This window comes from Artibeus jamaicensis, unplaced genomic scaffold (genome assembly GCF_021234435.1).
Source record: "Artibeus jamaicensis isolate MK-2021 breed Jamaican fruit bat unplaced genomic scaffold, CSHL_Jam_final contig_387, whole genome shotgun sequence".
Lineage (NCBI taxonomy): Eukaryota > Metazoa > Chordata > Mammalia > Chiroptera > Phyllostomidae > Artibeus > Artibeus jamaicensis.
Genome location: NW_026521812.1, coordinates 8662319 through 8683002, shown reverse-complemented (window position 1 = coordinate 8683002; position 20684 = coordinate 8662319). Strand labels below are relative to the sequence as shown.

The window sequence follows — 20684 nt, the reverse complement described above, 5'->3', positions numbered from 1 at the left end:
ATGAGTTAATATTCTGCGTATAATTTGGGTGGATGGGGTGGGGCACAACAAAACCTCTTTATTCTATGCTCTAACAGTTTGAAATTTCTGCCAATTTAAGCTTGTTAATTCTTTTTGTTAATTTACTGAGAACTAAGTAAATGATCATACTACGTTATTCTATTTTGCTCTAAAATATTGGAATAAACAGAAACAATGTTCTATTATTTTTTTGGTCATTTAAGGCCTTCGAAATCAAATGTTGGACTCTAGAATTTGTTCTGCAGAAGCGTTTTGGTTTTTGCCACTAGCCTTTGTGTCCTCTGCTGTGTGTGGCCAGGACTGGGAGGCTGCAGACTGCCTTTCTTAGGCTCCTTTGATACTTACTAGCAGATCAGAATGATACAGTCTCTTTTAAGGAAGAGAAAAGCTCCTAGCTCCTAGCGTATGAAAACTGTGGGTAGTTTTGCATGGTAATGAGGAGAGGTCATTTCAGACTTTACAATATAAATGAAAGCAGTGTTTTCCTGTATGGCATGGTTCTTACTCAGCATTCCAGTTCAGCCACAAAAGAGCTTCCAGTAGTGCAGCATCAAACGTGACCTACCCAGCCAGGAACATCAGCAACACTTAATCCCTAGGTGTTTTCTTTTTCTCCTTGCTCCTGTAGCCCCCATCACCATTTTATTCTTCCAAATATTCCAGTACTTATGTTGTCAATTTCTTATGTGTTTAAATTCCTACCATTTTTCCTGTCCCCCTGATTTAAACCCTAAGTACTGGTAAGAAGCCAGTAGAAACCTTTTACTACAGAGAGTCTATGTCTTTGGCTTCAGACGGCAAAGGCACCTTGAGAATTATCCTTCCTTTTGAAGGTATATAGTTTCACAAAAGTGATGAAGTATATTCATGTTTATGAAGTGGAAATGCAGTTGTGTGCTGTATTATAAACTCAACACAGATTTTTGGAATATAAATTTCACTCGAAGATTGTATTTCTAAAGGCAGTATTTTTTTTCACTCTAGAAAGATTTGGGACAGATAATTTTTCTAGTAAATTCTATTACACCTAAAAAAATTAACACTGATCCTTTACAAACTCTTCAAAAAAACCCTAAAAAATAGAAAGGAGAGAACACTTCACATTTTATTCTGTGAGGCCAGTAATACCCTCATATGAAAGAAAAAAATCTTGGTGATGCCCCCTTGCTGACATTATGGTCAAATATGTTTGGGATTTAAAAAGAAACTGGCCAGGTGGAAAAGATACGCTTAGTGAACGATGCTCCCCAGTTTGAATGCACCAGAAGGATATCCAGGAATGACTGGTTGGGAGAGGAACGCCAATTTTGCTCTTCATTTTAAACTTAAACACTAATAATTTAGCAATTTGATTATTGACCTTTATTAATTTTATACAGATAATTTATAGTAAAATAATCAGTAAATGACTTTTAAAATACATGAGGTATGTTTTTAATAAATGTAAAAACTTGCCCTGTTAGGTCGTGCAGACAGAGCTGCAGAGCTGATGTCAGGGGAAGGTCTCTCTCTGTGAATTGGATGAATCAGCAGCCTGGAGCGGCCCAGCAACCATTCCTCCTCTCACAGTTTGTCTTCATTTACTTTGTGTGCTAATGGGCTGCAAAGAAATGCTGAGTTTTGTTGAAAATTAGAAGAAATAATTATTTGGATGCTTATCTTTATAGATACATTTAAAGAATTCGGAGTTGAAAGTGAAAACTTGGTCTTTGACTTACGTGTATGCTGGCTTAGGCAGAGAAAAATGAAGAACAGATTTTCAATTTAGTGGAATAGCCCTTTTTTAAAATAGGTAGTTGAAAATATTGTAACGCTGGCTAAAACATGGGTTAAAATGATAGACATTTCCTAAGAATCAACAGTTCTCAAATTTGGCTTATTCAGCAAAAACATTTTATGATTGAATTCCTTAAAAAAGCAAGATTGTGAAAGCTTTCACTGGGTGTGATAAGACTGCAGCAGAATTAAAGTGTGAAAATTATGAAGAGTCTACTTCACTGACAATGAAATTTTGGAAGCTTTTAGTTCATTTATGTGATAAAAGTTACTGCACGTATTTGTTTTTCTTCCTTCAAAGGGCTCTTCAACTTATTTTTCCCTTAAGACAATAAAAGACAATATTTCATATGACATGAGTCACTTGATTTTTCAACTAAAAGATGCTTAACAAAACTTTCGAGTGTTCTGATCATTTTGCCTTATGGATTGGATTATGCTTATAAAGTTTTCGAGAAGTAAAAAAATATTCCAACCTGCATGCACATTTTTAAGTGGATTCACATCCTCAAAATATGGGGACACTATGACAAGAAAAGAAATTACTATATAATGTAAATTCAGATTGGCTCAATTTTATAAAATGAGTACATTCAGTTCAGCTGTGATTAAAAAGGAGAGAACATAATTTGTTTTTCTATTATAACATTAAAAATTTTGTCAACTTATTTAACAAATATTTATTGAGCCTACTATCTGCCGGCACTTTTAATCAGTGAACAAAGACAAAAATCCATATTTAAGGACTGTGAAAATCTTCAAATTAAAATTCCCCAAATTTAATGAATTTCAGACACTATTAGAGACTTTTAGATAGTATTTATTTTCTCCGCTATTAGAGAACGTTCCAGAAACACTCAAGAAACACTGATCTAGACGGTTTCTTACTTTCTGTAAATACCTAGGTAGCTAATTTGAGAACAGAAGGATGATTGAGAGTGGAAAAGTGAGGTGATGGAATGAGGTGGCACCTGTGTGCCACAGAACAGTCTGGGGGAACCTATGGCTCTCACAACAGAATGGAATAGTTCTGTGTCCAGACATTTCATGTTCTCAGATCCTACTCTTTTCTACTAGACAGCAATGGATCAACACTAGGTATTCTTGTTCTTGGGGTACCTTTTCCTCCACCCCATGCATCCCATTTCTTTTTCATTCAGACAGAGCTCAGAGCAGTTAAGTCCCACCTTGTTTAGTTATAGTCGCATTTCACTTCTTTTTCTTTGACGCTGTATTTTACTCTCAGATGCAGTTTTTCTCTATCCTTACCTACTTCCTACATACAATTCTGTGGGATATTCTAGGTGGTTCTTCTAAAAACAGACTTACTATTTGATTACGTGCCCATTTTTCTTATTGGAGAAAATAGTGGTTTCAATGTCTGGGGTGTAATTTTGCTCTTATGGTCTATTATATGAAGGTGTAGATGGCTTAATATATTTATCTGATTATATAAAATTTAAGATCCTGGTGATAGTCACAAGAAACTGACAACAGAAATTGAAAAGAGTATCATTCCGTAGCTCATCTTTGCCTGTCTTTTTAAATTCTTCAGAATGAGGTCCTCTGATGGCCTCCTATCAATTCCAGTTCCTAAAGATATCCCAGTGGGAGCTCAAGCTGCACTGACCCTCTGCTTATTTCGGTGTTGTGGTGATTTCACTTGTGTTCCTAAAAATGGGTCCTTCACTTACTAACCTACTCTTCTTCGCTCCCAACTTCAGTAATGATCTGGTGTGCCAGTGAAGACCTCTCCATTTTATTTTGGATAAAAATTTCCCTCTCTACCTCTAGCTGCATCTCTCAATTTCCTTTCATGCTGGTTCCCAGCATTGGGCTTCTAGAGCAAGTATCCTGTTTTTGCCAGTTTACTTCCCAGAACATTTCATTCTTACTCTCTTCCTGGATCAAGTGTCTGGTCTCAGCTGCTTTACAAAGAAGCTCTTCGAGGATGACTAAGTTCTGAGCAGGGTAATCCCTGGAGTCCTTGATGTAGGGCGTTTCCAAGGCCTTTGATTTGCCTGGGAGAGTCTAGCATTGGTTTTTGCTGAGTTAAAGTCACTAGCTTTGATTCCCTGGGCTACACAACCACCAGCTTCCTTTTTAATGGGTGACATGCCTGGTCTCAGCTTCTGTCTCCTGGAATTTCCTAGGAAGAACATATTAGAACCAGTGGTCTACTTTTTGAGAGTACTAACATGTAAAGACTATTGTCCCCTTTCACTCCTACATGTACTTCCTTTAAAAAATACTGTAAATAGCTCTCTGGCTTTCATTGAAGATTATCTATTTCACTCCAGATTTTATTAACTCAAAGAATCATTTGCCAAGTTAATTATAACACAAAATATCTTGCAAATATTGAAGTAAAAATATATTTTAAATAAAGCTAGGTTGAAATGTGCACATTTTGAGCTTAGACTTCATAAAAACTTTCAGCTTTCCTGAGGACCAGTGTAGAAAAGGAGGAAAATCAAAAACTGTGTACAGATGCCACAGCAAATGTTTCCACACCTATTTTATTTAGTAGCTTCCAATGACCAAAGTAGATATCAAGTAGTGGTTTTGTCACAAATGTGCCTAAAATAATTTTTAAAATCTCTGTAGGGAATCAGATTCTCTCTTTTTTAGTTCCAGATGTTTTCTCAGGATGACATGGGTTCTGGCTACATCCTCTATGTAGAAGAAAATCATGTTTTGTGCATGATAATCTGGTCATCTTCATTGTCTATGCAAAAACAAATAAAAGTTACAGATAACTTTTGTTCAAGTGAATTATGCAAACATAAACTAGAGTTTTATATTTGGCTTTGACATAAGACCATGTAGAGAACCCGTGCAAATGTTGTGCACTTGCACACCCATGCCCAAACACACACACAGAAACCCAATCATCCTTCTCTGCTGCACTGTATTCCTTTCTGAGATAACTCATAATATTAGTAATCATCATTTGAAATAACATAAGATTTTCCTTGCAAAAGTCTGCTAGAGAAAACTTTGATTCACACAAGTGTTTCTCATCAAATATTTCTAAAATGTTTACAAATTCCTGAAATCTAGCAGTGATGTCATAATGAAGGGTATGGTGTTGGGAAGAAAATGCCCATCCAAAGGAGGAAAGCACTGGCTAAAAATCCCAACACATCAAAAAATATTTTTCAAAGGTAATTTTCATTCATCTGATAGATTTTTCCACATAAACTTATATGCTAAAATAGAACAGTCACACGATCTTTGTTTTAGTTTCTTCATCTTTACAATCAAGCAGTTTGACTAGATGCTTTTTTTAGCTCTAAAGTTCTATGATTTTAGTCAATGTAAGATGTTAAAATGTGCCCCACTCTTTAAATCAATTGGTAATAGAAAAATGTGGCTTAAAATTATTGAGTTATCTATAACACTTTTAATTTACAGGTCACAAAGGCAAGTTCCAGGGATGTAACATGACTACCCAGTGACACCCAGCCACTTGGGTATCAGTGCCACTTCTTTCACATCTTCCTAATCATCAAATGGTTTGCTTTCAGTTTTGTTCTGTTTCATTAAATACTCCATATTCTTATTCCCCACCCCGGGAAAATCTTTAGTAATCATGGGGTGAAGTCAGTAATCTAATTTTGTAAAAGAGATCCTCAACATTCCGACTTGTCGTTAAAGGTCAGAACCACTGATCCCCATCAGCTATCCGGGACAGAGTGACACAGAGGAACAGGTATGTCACATTGGGCAGGCTCTCCAACTTTACACAACAGCATCTCTACCATGGCCATCACTTTATGCCACAGGCTGCCACCTCCCTAGCATTTTCTCCCTTCCAGGTGCAATGCACATTATATTAATGACCTCATTTAGTGTCTAGGTTCCTTTTCTCTGATAGGCTTCCTATGGAAAAGGATATTCCTGAAAGAAATAAGAATTTTAAAAGTGGATCAATAGCCCTTACTTACCACCTGCTCCAACCTCACATTCTAGTTTAATTCAAGTTCAACTCCTGGGTACTCCCTCATTGAAAAGTGTAAATCTGCCCACCACCATGCAACAGTCTTGAGCCTGTTAAGGCAGTCTGGGATTTGGAAACTATTTACTTGGTGTATTATAAAGTGAATTTCTGTAAATTGTCTGTACAGAGAAGGCTCTTTGGACGCTTTTGTCATAAGAATTTCTTAACCTTTTTGGTAGTAAAGGCAAAGCTTAAATAAACTTAATATCTTAATAACACAGTTGGTTTTATACAGAGCCAATGGAGAGTAAAATTATTTCTAAGAGATTCCATGTGGATTACAAGTACCTCAACATTCACATTTCTGTCAGTTCTCACTTAGATTTTATGTGTTCGCTGTTTGAAAACTGTGGCCAAAATACATATTTCTGCCCCTTACATTACTCTTGGGTACCAAAGTTTACTTTAAGGCTTTTTTTCATGTAGCACACTTAAAGAAACACATAAGAAACATCATTCTTCCTCTTCCTTGTTCACAACTAAGTAAATTATTCCTTTATCTACTGATTCTGAGAAAAAGGAAAAAGTAAATGACTTACCTCTAAACAGGTACGACTCCAAATAAAGTAGCTGAACTAAAACTTACAATTATAACAAAAATAGAATTCAACATAATTTTCTTTTTATATCCCATTTAAAGAATGTTTGTAACTGGATTTGACAAAATAAATTCATTTTAAGTCATGTTGTTTATAAGGCAGTCTCAGGATTCTGGCTCTGAGGACCAAGTATGTTTTTAAAGCTGTAATAGACTACCAAATGATGTATAAAAACTTTCGTGCACATTTTATGTTTGCTTCAGAAGGGTGATCGGTTACACCTGTGACAGTTTTCTTTATTTAAAAGAGTCAAATAGGAGACCAATGGTATTTTCCTTATGTGGGTTAAGAAACTATGAGTTGTCTATAGGGACCTACCAATGTTAGATATGCGTATAACTCTTATTTTTCAATGCAGCTGGGGCCCAGAAAGTGGTTAGTTAACATATGTACCTCAAATGCTTTAAGTGGATACCTATGAAAAGGTATACAAAATATAAATAGTACTGTATATTTTCAAAAATTTAAAATAAACACAAAGAATATATAGGTATACATGTTATAATTTTGAAGTCAACACTAGCACAAAAGTTTTCTTATCTAAATACATACTAGGATACTTCCTATTTCAACACATGCACCTGCAAACACATGGCCATGCACATAACCTTGCTTTCTGCCACTTGCAAGAAAGTTAGAATATACAATATAGTACATTGTTTCCACTTCAATCATATTGGCAAATTAATGAGGATGGCATTAAAAAGTCTGATCTAAGAAATCAACAGACAGGAAGATAAATATTCCATAGGTTAAAAACACTGAAGACTGATGGGAAGTTAAGATTTAAATTGCTCGTCCCACTGATCTTGAAAGACACAGAAGAGACAGGAAGACCTGTGAACCCTCGAGACGCGCTGTTGAAATATCTGAAATCTAGCAAATCCAGGCCAGAGACTCAGAGCACTGGTGCTTCAGATCGCAGAGAAATAGCAGAGCAGTGGGCAGTTCTCCGCAATGCGGGGGGAGCCGATGGAGATCTGGATGCCCATCTGGATGGCAGACGGCGATTTGCTGGTCTAGCGGGTCGGGAAAATCCTTTTCCATGTGAAGATTTCACTGCCATGGATTCCTAAGACAGAAGAAGATGTTCCTCTCACTATACCAGCACCAACAATGGGCTTAATATTTTATGAATCTCAACAACGGTCTTAATGCGTTAGCATATTTATGAGCAAGAAAGAACATCACAAACTAAAAATGTCATCTCATATTTGTGCTCTTGAATATTTTAATCAAGGCAATTTTAATATGTAATATGACATTTAATAATTTCACATTGACAAATTTTAACACAACTGGTCTCTTTTTAGAATTTTAAGTTTATTATTCAGTAGTTCATGTCATAGATAACTTTAATACAATGGAACTGCAGGTGCTTCTTGGTGGTATTTTATAATGTTTTAAGTTTTATTTAAAAACAAAAAGATAATTTATAAAAGAAACCTCCTTTTTCTCTCGGTATTAACATTTTTAAAGGTCATAAGCAAAAAGCACACAAACCATCAAATGATTTGTTTGAAGCTTTTTCCACTACTAAGAAGCAGTGTTACAAGCTCTCAAAAATTCTGCAATTGCTAATAGTTACTATCAACATAGCGCATCATTCATTTGATGGCCATACTTTTTTCCTTCTCTTCCTTTCCTTTTCTTTCATTTCTTCCTTCTGTTCTTTTTATTTTAAAGGGAGATAATCATTTTTAGAACCTTGCGATTAAAAAGCGCATGTAACCCATTTTATACCTTTGGTTGTTCCTGGCCTTTTCAACAAAGCCTTTGCTCTTTTATCTGCGATAGGCAGTAAGGATGGCCCCAATTTCTATGACAGTATCCTTCAGGTTCTTTTTCTTTCTTTGGAATCTTATTTTGCTAGAGGGAAGGGGGGTGAAGAACTGCTTTTAAGGATCCATAGCAGAGGACTCCTCCCAAACCTCCAATCAATGCAAAAATGAGGAATATGTAGTTCATGAGAATTCGGCTGGTTATTGTATGCATGTTTTTTATTTCCCACCTGAAGTTAAAGGACCTTACAGGTATTTATGGTCTCAACTGAAGTGAAAAATACATATACACACCCTCATGTTCACTGCAGCATCATTTACAATAACTAAGCTATGGAAGCAACCCAAGTGCCCCTCAATAGATGAGTGGATAAAAAAGCTGTGGTATATATATATATATATATATATATATATATATATATATATATATATACACACACACACACAATGAAATATTCCTCAACCATAAAAAAAACAAAATCTTACCATTTGCAACAGCATGGATGGACCTAGAGTGCCCTAAGTGAAATAAGTCAGAGAAAGACAAATATCATATGAGTTCACTCATATGTGGAATCCAAAGAACAATATAAATGAACAGAGAAAACAGAAACAGACTCATAGATGCAGAGAACAGTGATGGTTGCCAGAGTGGAGGGGGGTTTTGGGAACTGGGAGTAAAAGGCAAAGGGCTAGAGAAGCACGGATGGGTAGTTACAAAGTAGTCATGGGGATGTAAAACACAGCATAGGAAATAAAGTCATTAACGCTGTAATAACAATGTATGGCACCAGGTGAGTGCTAGAAATGTCTCAGGAGATCACTTTGTAAAGTACATAATTGTCTACCTACTAGGCTGTACATTGGAAACTAATAAAAATAATATTGAATGTAAACTGTAATGGAAAAAATAAAGAAACAAAGGCAAAGTAATTAATTGTGCCTTGTGCAAACTTGCACAAGGTTTCTGATCAAATAGATGAAAACTGATATTTAAGAGTAGGGTTTGAAAGCCACACAAAATATTTTTTTCAAATAAGAAGGAAGTAACCTGCACAACAATACATAGTTGTATTTTGTAAAAACAAGGATTTCTGAAGCATTAGCTAATTTTAACATTAAGTCACTTTTGTGCATTATGTATAATGCACAAGCTTTATGCATTATGTATAATAGGGTACTGTTGGATAGATCTTCATTGTGAACGCCAACCTCTTCCACCTCTTCTCCGCCAATAACTAATATAAAGATTACCCTCTTGAAAATTGTTCGGAACAAAAAAATGGACAACCCCGTTCCAAGTACATTTTTTTTTTGCATTTTCATGCTAAAATTTTATACAAATAAGAATGACCTTGAAATTGTTTAAGCTATAATACCACTTTTTACTGCAATGCACTGCCCATTGGCTCCATAAATAAGAGAGCTTTTTTAAGGAACTATTTCAAATGATGCACTTTACCCATCTTTGCATTTATGTGACTAAACCCATGAGAAAAATCATGAATCAAGTACTGAGAATGACTGAATTATTAATAGTTAATAGCTGAAAAGTACAAATTATTTTTTAAATATTTCCCACACGCTTAAAAATACTTTAAAAGAATTAAATTCTATAAATCAACAAATGTGTATTCAGAATACTTTTTCAATAAGTTACAGCACTTCATCTTCTCGAGGTTCTTAAAGCACACATACTATATTTATGTTATCCTATTTCAGAATTTTAAAATAAAGTGGAAATGTGCTAACCCCTTAACACTCCACTTTAACAAGCTCATGTTAAGTAACAATCATAAGGTTTATAGTTATTCACAAAGTGAAGGGTCAGAAAGTTAAGACATCAAAACATGAGCCTTCTATTTATATGAATGCAAGGGACTAAACTCTGACCCATGGCTGAACATGAAGTTCTACCAAAATACACTAACTTCTTTCTCACCTCGGTTACCTTTTTCCAATCTATTCCTTGCATCACTTGCTGTGCCCCACACATAGCTGTTTTTCCTTGAAGCTCTTGTTCTGTCTGGATTATTTTTAAATGCCGACCCAATGTGGCCCCAACGCTGACATCAGAATTATATTTGGGCCCATCATCCTTGAAGCATGTAGAATTTTGCAGTGCAGACCCTGTGGATGTCTCATAGGTTTTCAGCAGCTTTTCCACAACACCATAATTTGACCTAGGATCTGCTGATCTTGGTCGGCCAGACAAATTGCTGGGTCTCCAGTCATGCTCGTGGAGCACATTCCGATAACTGCTAGGACTCAGGTGTTCCTGCATTTGCCTGAGTAGGGCTGTTGTGGATTTACTGGTGGGATTATCAGGCACATGTTCTCCAGGCACAGGCACGTGGGTACTGGTTTTCAGAATATCAGACATACTGTCATTTTCTGGTACACCGCCTATATGAGTAATTAAGGTATCATAAGGCTTAAGATCTTGAGATGATTCTGAGCAGCTTTGATTTTGCTGTATTGCACGACAATTTCTATCTGTTCTAAATACAGTTCTGTTAAATTCATCAGTCTTTGCTGCCAGCTTTTCATTCCTAGTAGTCCTTTCAAAGCCACAACTGACACTTCTAAGTGGGCCACTGGTCTGTGTCCCTGAGGAGCTATAGTCATTGCTTCCATGAAGGTCAGAATGAGACTTAGCAGGGCAATCTGGGACCATCTTTTCATATTTCAACTTATCGGGGGTAGAGCAGGTTTTCTGAAACCACAGGGCAGAGGGGCTATTTTCTGTGCCTATCACAGGGTTGCATGACCTCATGCTTAATCCAACATTGTCTTTACATGGAGGCTTGTTATCTACTTTGGCTTCTGGTGCCAAAGAAGAAAACATGATACCATTTTTCAAAGTTTTCCCTTCATTTAGACACAGTGCAGGCATCTCATCATGCCTCAGAAGGACATGAGGACTGCAGTTCCTTTTGCCTGGACCCTCTTGGACCACCTGGCTGTTGAGATTTAAACTTTCCTTCAGACTTTCATAGGCTTGTTCAGGGTATGAGCTGGGAAAATTCCGAGATGTGCTTCGTGGAGGAGGCACTGGTGGAGTTTCATTACTTTGCAGATCAATTGTATCAATTCCGCATTTTTTCAAAGAATTCCTTTGAAGCATATCAGCATAGCTCAGATTCTTTCTGTTTTTCTGCTTTTCTTTCTCTAAATTTATTGGAAGAACGCACTGGCCATTGTTGATCCTGCGGTCTCCGTGAGGCATGTTAATTACATTCGGCATTTCCTGGAGAAAAGGATCTGACTTCATCCTAAACAATGATAAAACATGATGTCTTAGCAACAACTTTATTTAGGGTAAGTAATCAAAAAACCATGGCTTAAGCAAGAGATTTTTGCTAGAGGAGTAACTTCTTGCAGCATACTTTCTATGTAAGTCCCCTCGTCAAAACCTCCCAGTCTTTTTTACTGTGGGACTACCTCTCAGCGCTGCATTCTGGGATCTGTATACTCTGATGCAGACATTTCTCCAACTTTGGCTCTCATTTTTTCTATGACCTGAAACCTCACCTACATTCAGACTAGATCATGCATAGTATCTCATGTGTCTGTAATTAGCATTCCCATTTCTACAGGTGTTTTCTAATCATTTCCTTACCTTTGCTCTGCCTACTGAATTCCTATTCATTTTGTCATGTGAGATTAAGTTTCTCCCCTTGAATTTGAAGTACATTCTAACTAATGTAACAGAAGTCTGAATAAAAGTGCAACGAGACATGAGTAATGCCAAATAGAAGGTATCATTTGAAAGAAAAGTAAGAATTTTTTGGATGAGTGGCAAAGTTAACTGTAGTAAAAGCAGTGTTGCTAATTCAGGGAACAGCAAGCACTGTGGCGTGGATGGATCATAAGGCAGAGCGGAGAGGACAATGGCAAATAAGTGAGAAACATCACATAATTGTAATGACTTTGAATTATAGATTAAGAATTTTAAATTTCTTCCTAAAAACCACGAAGTAACAAGGAAAAGTTCTCTTCTCTTGAATTCAATAAAAATAAAAACTGAAATATAGCAACAATGAGGATTCTCAAACTAAAGTTAATTACATTGACAAATATAAGTCACGTTTATATCTTTTCAACTTATAAAATATTATGTGCTAGCTCACCATAAAGTAAAGGTAAATACTCATTAACGAAGAATAGTAGACAAAGGCCAAATGGGCAAGTAGAGGACAATATTATGAAAAAAAGCATAAGTGGATAAGAAAATATACTTTAAGTCAATAAAAATTTCTCTCTGAGCTTCCTAAGAGCTAAAGAAAAATTAGGGTACTTATTAATATAGCTTTCTAAGAGAAGCATTCTGCCTCACTTGGAGATACATGTTGATCCTAAGATAATCCATCTTTACTTAACTTGCAGAAAATTTCAGTTTATTTTTTAATTTGGCTCAAACTTACTTTTACAATTATATAGGTGTCTCTGAGTTGAAACAGTATTTCATAGCATCATACATATGTATGTACACATTTCTCATATGTTGTTCTGAAAATTATGTATGTTTCTATTATCCACATAATAGATGTACAGAAATAAATGACCCTTAGGTATAAAACATTTCAGTAGAACATCATTATGTAATTAAGACACCACATTGTTAAATCTGACATTGTTTAAAGAGGTATTTCACTGGATTAGCTCAGCTGTATATTCTTCTACTGTGTAAATACTCAAAATAGAAAAAAAACCTTCATTAGAATGTATTTGATAACTTATTACAAATGGTATACCTTAAATAAATACCAGAAGAGTAAAGTATTCCTGACAGTCAAATTACAAAGAGAATTAGGAGAAAACAAATAAGATTTGTTTAGTGAGATATGTTTGGGATTTTTTAAAAATTGGCTAGGTGAAAAAGACACACTTAGCAAATGAAGCTCCACAGTTTGAACATACCTGAAAGTACGCTCAAAATAAGAATTATTTTAAAAATTGTTTAAAGAATTAGCAAACAGAAAAATAATCAATTAAAGATTTTATCTCTTATCTAAAAACAGATTTTAATAACTCATTGTTAATTATGACTGAAAGAGTGTAAGGAAGTCACTAACTAAACACAGAACTTTTCTTGATTTTTCCAACACAAAATAATCATAGAAAACCAGCCTACCTTCTGTGGTTAGACCGCTTTTGAATTTCCGCTTGAAAGCTGCATAATTCTTCACTGACTTTGGCAAGTTCTTCAAGAGCCTTTATATACAGATACATATATAAGCAATAATGTGTTAGGACTAGGAAATGTAAATAACTTTTGGAAACATTCTCTGCCAGTCCCGGCTTACTTACTGTGTTGAGGGCGCCGGAGCAGCCCTCGCCCGTTTCCTCAGAAGTCCTCAGGTCAAGCCAGGCCCCACTTTCCTTTTGGTCATCTGTGGCCAAAGGGTCCATAAACGCTACCTTTGATTTTTTGGTTGCTTTTTGTTCCTTACACATTTGATTTCCTTCACTGATTATGCTCTGCTCTGTTTTATGTTCTTTTTCCAGATCATCCCTGTGATTCATCCCTGTAAATTCATGTGGTCCTGAATTGGGGTAATTTGGAAAAGATTCCACCACTCTATCTCGAATGGCCTTCTCACAATCAAGACCAATGACTTTAGCACGTTCACTCATGTTGATTTTCCTCCGAAGCTTTACTTCATGGCAAAGCTGTAAGGAAAACAAAGATAAGAATTTTTACCCCCTTAACTCAGACTGTTAATATTTTTGAAGTTAAGTACACTGTTTCCAGTTCTCTTTGCCATATGACTATATACTACACTGGGATATTATTCATGCTTATGCTTCTGAATAGTAAGTACTTCTAAAATGTGGATTAGCCAGAACAACTTTGATAAACCATAAAGACTACTTTTTATAGATCAAAGCATGGATGACAATTTCAGTCTTTCTGAGTAGAAATCAGCTCAGTCCAAAGTAAAATAAACCTGAATCTACACACAGATATCACTAAGATACAGAAGTACTGACATGAAATTAGAATGACCTGAATCAGTTACTAGCCATGCTCTCTCGTCGCTTTCAGAGAGAAGTAACAGTTTGACTAACATCAAAGCCATATTTTTAAACCATGAGCCCACCTGCACACCAACATTTACTATCAAAAGAGTTGACAATCTCATATAGTCAGTTTATTCTGTCCCCTAAAGTAGACATTTTGAAATCAAAGCATGTTTCTGTTGGAAATTATGTTGGCGAGGGCTGGTTAATACTGAGATTTTCTAATGCCAGGCTATACACATTAAAAAAAAAGTTTTTCGTGCTGATTAAGACAAACGTGACCCTGTCCTATGTGATATAAAAGAACTCGAAGGCTCTGACCATCTATTAGTCTATGTTCAAGTGGAGCCCAAATTTTTTCTTGATGACAATTTAGTTACCCTGCTGGCACTCACTCAGGTCACCTCTCGACAGCAGAAGTGGCTTCCTCTTCTGGCTTGAGTTCTGGGAAAGCTTGTCAAATTTCAAAGGAGGCTATCAAATAACAATCCAAGCAAATGACTACATTTTACAGTCACAGCCTATATTCGTACTACATCTACTATTTAAGGAATAACAGATTTATTGCTGCTCAATTATTTACCTAAATTTCAGGGGAGAGAAACACTATACACAGGTGACACCTGAAAGCTGCACAGTGCATTTACTTCCCTAGATCGCTAAGAGTCTGCGGTTGGACGAAGTCAGGATAGCATCACATTGCAGCCATGGCCCTGGTAAAATTATTTCTACTGAACTGCTCTGTGCATTATGGTTGTTGCTGGCCATGAGGATATTATAAGAACCCTCAAAAGCATCATGTTCAATCTAAGGATGCTGTTGGCCATGTTCTTTTTGAGGAGTCATGGGTTAAAACAAAAGTGCTCTAGTTTCAAAAGTAGAGACAGAAGTACCATGTCGGGACAAGTTTGCTTTTGTTTTCTGAATATTGAGAAATATGTACCTGATAATATTAGTGTTAGTAGAAAGACAGACTTGCTACATACATTTTATGTATGACTCTTCCTCTTGTCTTTATCTCACCTTTCTTTTTGTTTTGTATATGCCACTGCAAGTTCTCTTGGGAATTCAGGTGAGGTATGAGTAAGCAAATTACATAATGTTATTAATGGAAAACAGTTTATTTTGTGTAAGGACATCTGGTACCCAGCCCTTGACAATGGTTACCTAATCATTTGACCAAAGGAGATAAACAGAAAAGACTACAATGTGATAAAAATATTCCAGGCATCTATGTACTCTCTACAGCATTTCTATCTGGAATATAGCAAGTTTTAAATGATATAAGTATGTACATCCTGGTTTTACAATAGCAAATACAATGATCATGGATAGTGGCTGAATAGAGAATCACCAGCATCTTCATATTCAATGCTGGAACCTCTCACTGGAAAATATTATTACTTGGAATCACTAAAGCTATATGTGTGCTCCTAAAATATGTAATTCCCTAATATACAGTTTAATAATTTGCATCTGATTTAATATATAGAACTTAGTAATAAATGTAAACAGTGTATTTCTCTCATGGTATGTCATAGTTTTTCCAAGTATTGACTGACTTTTAATTTTAGTCTGAAATGAATCACCTTGATTTTCTGTGACATGTAAGGATACTTTCTTTCTCTTTTCCTCAATTTTTTCTACCCCCAGCTTTATGGCCTGTAAGAAGTGATGTGTAAAATGTACATTCTTATGGGTTACAAAGCTGGGACTGTAAAAGAAATACGTATTTGAATGATATGGGAAGCACAGCACTGGTGTTCAGGGACTGAAGAGCATCCTCTGTGAATATTCTGGGTCAGCCCATTCTCTAAACGTATTCCCTGGTTGTGGAGCTGTATACTGCAAGCAGCAAGGTGAAGAAACACATTATAGCCCTTCTTTCCCCGTGAAGCAGAAAGGAACAGTGTTTTTAGGGACTATCAGCCTAAGTTTAAAGTATGTTTAATACCCAAACTAAGCAAACAAGCAGAACAGAAACAGAATCACAGATATGGAGAACAGTGGGAGAGTGGCCAGTTTGGGTGAGGGTTCTGGAGGGAATGGGGGAAAAGGTGAAGAGATTAAGTACAAAATGGTAGTTACACAGTAGGCAGAGGGATGTTAAGAACGTGTACAGAAAACAGAGTAGCTGAAGAACTTATATGCATGACCCATGGACATGAACCAAGGAGGGGATTGCCAGAGGGAGTGGGTGGTGCTGGTGGGGGGAGCACAGGTGGGAAAACTGGGAGAACTGTAATAGTATAATCTATAAAAAGTTAAGTATATTTAATGCTTAGTTGATAAGGCTCATATTTACTACAGATGAAATCTACAGAGCTATCAGAATTACGTATTTTACAATGAAAAATTTAGCCAGACAGCATTGTTTTTGTGTGACATGGCTTAACCATTGGCTAGACTAATCATGACTCACTTAGTTATTTTGCTTGGATGCTACAGTTCTCTGAGACTCTTCCTAACCGGACCTTCCAAGCCTTTGGGAGCCACTGACTCAAGACTTTGGGTTTCTGACTGGAGTTGTGGATTCTGATTCGACCCAGATTGTCTTCTGGCTGATCCAACCTGAGTCTCGGGGGGAGGGATTCAGAGAGTGAGCAACACACCTGTTCCGAACACCGCAGGCATGAGCAGTGGGTCCTCCTCGCCACCTCTAATCATACACTACATGCCTGCCTCCTCATCTCCACTTTAGAGGAACGGTTTAATAGCTACTCTTTTTTAATTTTGTCTTGGTGCATGCCAATTTGTATTTTATTCACTACCAATTACATGGCTGTTAATAAAAAAATATTTGTACTACAAACACACAAAGCACCCGCTTTGACTGCCTCTGAATAAAGGCCAAGGAGTCTGCTAAAACAGTCACTTCGGCAATGTGCACAAAGCCATGTAAGTCAATGCCATCAGTGTCACCAGAACAAAGCAAGATAAGCATACATCGTTTTCAGTTGCCACCGGCTTGAATGTACATCCATGTAAATGCTTAAAGGAATATTATAGACTCAGCAGGTGAAGGGAAGGTTAATGGGAATGAAGTGACTATTTGTATCAGAGTCTCGGCATGCCAGTTTTGGTTACCTCTTCTCTAACACAGGTGCCGGCACGTGCGACTCACCGACCAGGGTAGTATCGGGCCCACTGCCATTTTCTGTTTGACAGACGACACTCCTTTTGAGTTTACTGTATTATCTAATATGTAATTTCCTTTGTAGACATTATTCATAAATCTTCTCAGGAAAGATCTGCATTTTAATGCTCAATTGTAATTTTGCTAATTTGTTTTACCAATTATGTTGTTCTTGCATTTTCCTCCTGGACCCAGTATTTGAAAACTCATGAAAAAAATGCATACTTTATTTTTTAACTCCAAGGCACTCTAGTCAGAAAATAATAAACTGATATGCTTTAGAGTGACATTTGAAGTGCTTAATTTTCATGCAAGGCTACAAAATAAGCCTAGTCCCTGTGATAGCACTGGGTAAGGTTACGCTATTTTTGGTGTGGTAAATGTCACCGCGACACGCATCTCTTAAATGAAATAAGGAAAATAAAAATAATTTACAATGGAAGACAAACTTCAACAGCATTTTCACTTTCATTATGAGCGTTACGTTTCCAGTGTATTCAAAACACACCAGCTGGTACCTCCTCTATCTTCTTCTGCATGATCTTCCACTGGGTTTCCCACTCCCGCCTTTCATTGTCAAACTGGTCCAGTAACTCCATCTTCTCCTTGTGCCAGTCGGTCTCTGGGTTCCCCCACTGCTCGTGCAGGTCCATGGCAGTGCGTGAGTGTTAGTGAAGGGGTGCTTCTGCTCGTCTCTGCCTTCTCTTTGTTGTTTTATTTGAAGCAGTCTCACTTGCCTTTAAAATAAAGCCTAATATAAACATAACAAGAGAGTTCCAAATCCATATGCTTTCTAGAAACAATTAATCATTTTGTCAAGAGCCACTGACATAAACAAACTGTAGAGAAATCGGACTCCAAAGAAAAGATAACAATTTTCTTAGAGAAACAAATACAGTAAAAAAGATAAGTATTGTCAAAAGTTTTTCTCTCCCTTTCTAAGATCAGACAGCAAAATTAAAAAAGGAAAAGATGGTTAAATGTACATGTATGATATAAGTATTCCTTTAACCAACCACCTAATCTAAACATAGAATGTTTCACAACTGTCTAAGACTGGAAATCTGAAGTTCAAGTGTCACATCTACACAACCATGGCAGGTTATACTGCAACAGAATCACTCCCTCTGTTCTGATTATGCAACCAGATTGTGTATCTCTGTGACTTAAAGTCTTGAGCCAGCGCTGGACTACAGTCTCAATTTTATATTCCGAGTTCCAGTAGACTCAAAATGTGATTACCGCATTAGTAAGTCCCCAAAGTTGGTAGTCAAGCTGAGACTGGTATATTAGCAAGAGACCAAACTCAATCACAGAACAGTATTTTCATTATTTTGCTTCAGCAAGGAAAATGTAAAAGCAGCAAAACTATCCTAGGAGCCAAATGTTAAAATGTACCCATGGTCTCGTTTCCCTCTCATAGATTATGTACCAGAACCAATTTAGGAGACTGAATACAGAGAATTAAAGAAAACACTGTGCTCAGTTTGGAGGGAAATCTCTGATCACATTAAGCTATACCTAATGTAATTAGATTTCTAGCACTTAGGATTTGTGTATTTAGGGTTTAAAGATGCAATTTAAAATACCAGATTAGACTTCTGCCAAGATGGAGGCGTAGGTAGAAGCACTGTGCCCTCTCACACAACCAAGTTTAAAAACAACGAAGTTTTAGCAACAAAAACGCAGCCATAACACAGAAAATTGAACTACACGGAAGTCTGACAACAATGAACCCTTCAGCCAAACCGGTAAGAGGGGCAGAGCCAGTAGCAGAGCAGGGTCAGGCAGGAAAGATCCACCGGACCAACCCAGGCGTGCACAACCCAGGTGCTCCGGCAGCTGTAGGCGGATCCCAGGTGTGGAGTAGCGGGTGGACCCACCGAGGGCTGACCACAGTCACACATTCGAGTGCAGATTAACTGCTAAAGGAGTGAAGCGGTGAGACAGACCGTGCAGGCCCCAGTGGCAGAGGGGACCGCCATTGTTCCTCTCTGACCCCGCCCCCACCTACAGCGTCACAAACCAGCGACCTGGGTGGCCCCTCTCTGACCCACCCCCATGTATAACATCACAAACCAGCGACCTGCGTGGCCCCGCCCTGGTGAACACCTCCTCCTACTTAACAGGCACGAACAGATCAAAACAGGGCTCAAGAACAACTCGGAGCCCCAGAGCCGATAAGTCTAAGAGGTGAAGAAATAGCTAAACTTCAGGTGCACAGTTCAAAACACTGGTGATCAGGATGCTTACAGAACTGGTTGATTATAGTCACAAATTAGAGGATCATATGAAGGCTAAACTAATTGAAATGAATAGAAATACACAGGAAACCAATAGTAATGGAAAGAAAACTGGGACGCAAATCAAAGGAATGGACTAGAAAGAGGAAAAAAATGACCAAACAGAAAAGGATGAAGAAACAAGAATTCAAAAAAATGAGAAAAGGCTTAGGAACTTCCAGGACATCTTTAAACGCTCCAACATCCGAATTATAGGGGTACCAGAAGGAGAAGAGGAACAGTCACGAGTGGGAACCTTATTTGAACAAATAATAAAGGAGAATTTCCTCAATCTGGCAAAGGAAATAGACTTCCAGGAAATCCAGGAAGCTCAGAGAGTCCCAAAGAAGTTGGACCCAAGAAGGAACACACCAAGGCACATCATAATTACATTAGCCAAGATTCAAATGAAGGAGAGAATCCTACAAGCAGCAAGAGCTAAGGGGACAGTCACCTACAAAGGAGTTCCCATCAGACTGTCAGTTGATTTCTCAAAAGAGACCTTACAGGGAAGAAGGGGCTAGAAAGAGGTATTTCAAGTCATGAAATCCAAAGACCTACATCCAAGATTGCTCTATCCAGCAAAGCTTTCATTTAGAATGGAAGGACAGATAAAGTGCTTCTCAGATAAGATCAAATTCAAGGAGTTCATCATCACCAAGCCCTTATTATATGAAATGTTAAAGGGACTTACCTAAGAAAAAGAAGATAAAAAAGATGAACAGTGAAAGGACAGCAAACTCACAGTTATTAAGAACCACACCTAAAACAAAAGCAAACTAAGAGGACAGCTAGATCAGGAGCAGAACCATAGAAATGAAGATCACATGGAGAGTTAGCAACAGGGGAGTGGGAGAAGGAGAAGGGGGGAGAAGGTACAGAAAATAAGTAGCATAGACGGTAGGTAGAAAATAGATAGGGGGAGGGCAAGAATAGTATGGGAAATATAGAATCTAAAGAACTTGAGACACGAGGTCATAAACTAAAGGGGGGGAATGGTGGGAGAGGGGTGTGCAGGATGGAGGGGAATGAAGGGGGGAAATAGAACTGTAATGGCAT

At 37.3% G+C, this 20684-nt stretch overlaps 1 protein-coding gene across 1 annotated transcript in view; it reads right to left on the bottom strand.

Annotated features, from left to right (window-relative positions):
• Positions 1-6899: 6899 nt before the first annotated feature.
• Positions 6900-20684, bottom strand: part of KIAA0408 (KIAA0408 ortholog) — a 28976-nt gene continuing 15191 nt past the window's right edge. Inside the window, exons 2-6 of the mRNA XM_037139585.2 lie at positions 17862-18094; positions 13494-13856; positions 13318-13397; positions 10123-11455; positions 6900-7471 (exon numbers count right to left, since the gene is read on the bottom strand). Coding sequence (XP_036995480.2) covers positions 7298-7471; positions 10123-11455; positions 13318-13397; positions 13494-13856; positions 17862-17996 — 2085 coding nt within the window. The 5' untranslated portion in view covers positions 17997-18094 and the 3' untranslated portion in view covers positions 6900-7297. The remainder of the gene's footprint in view (positions 7472-10122; positions 11456-13317; positions 13398-13493; positions 13857-17861; positions 18095-20684) is intronic.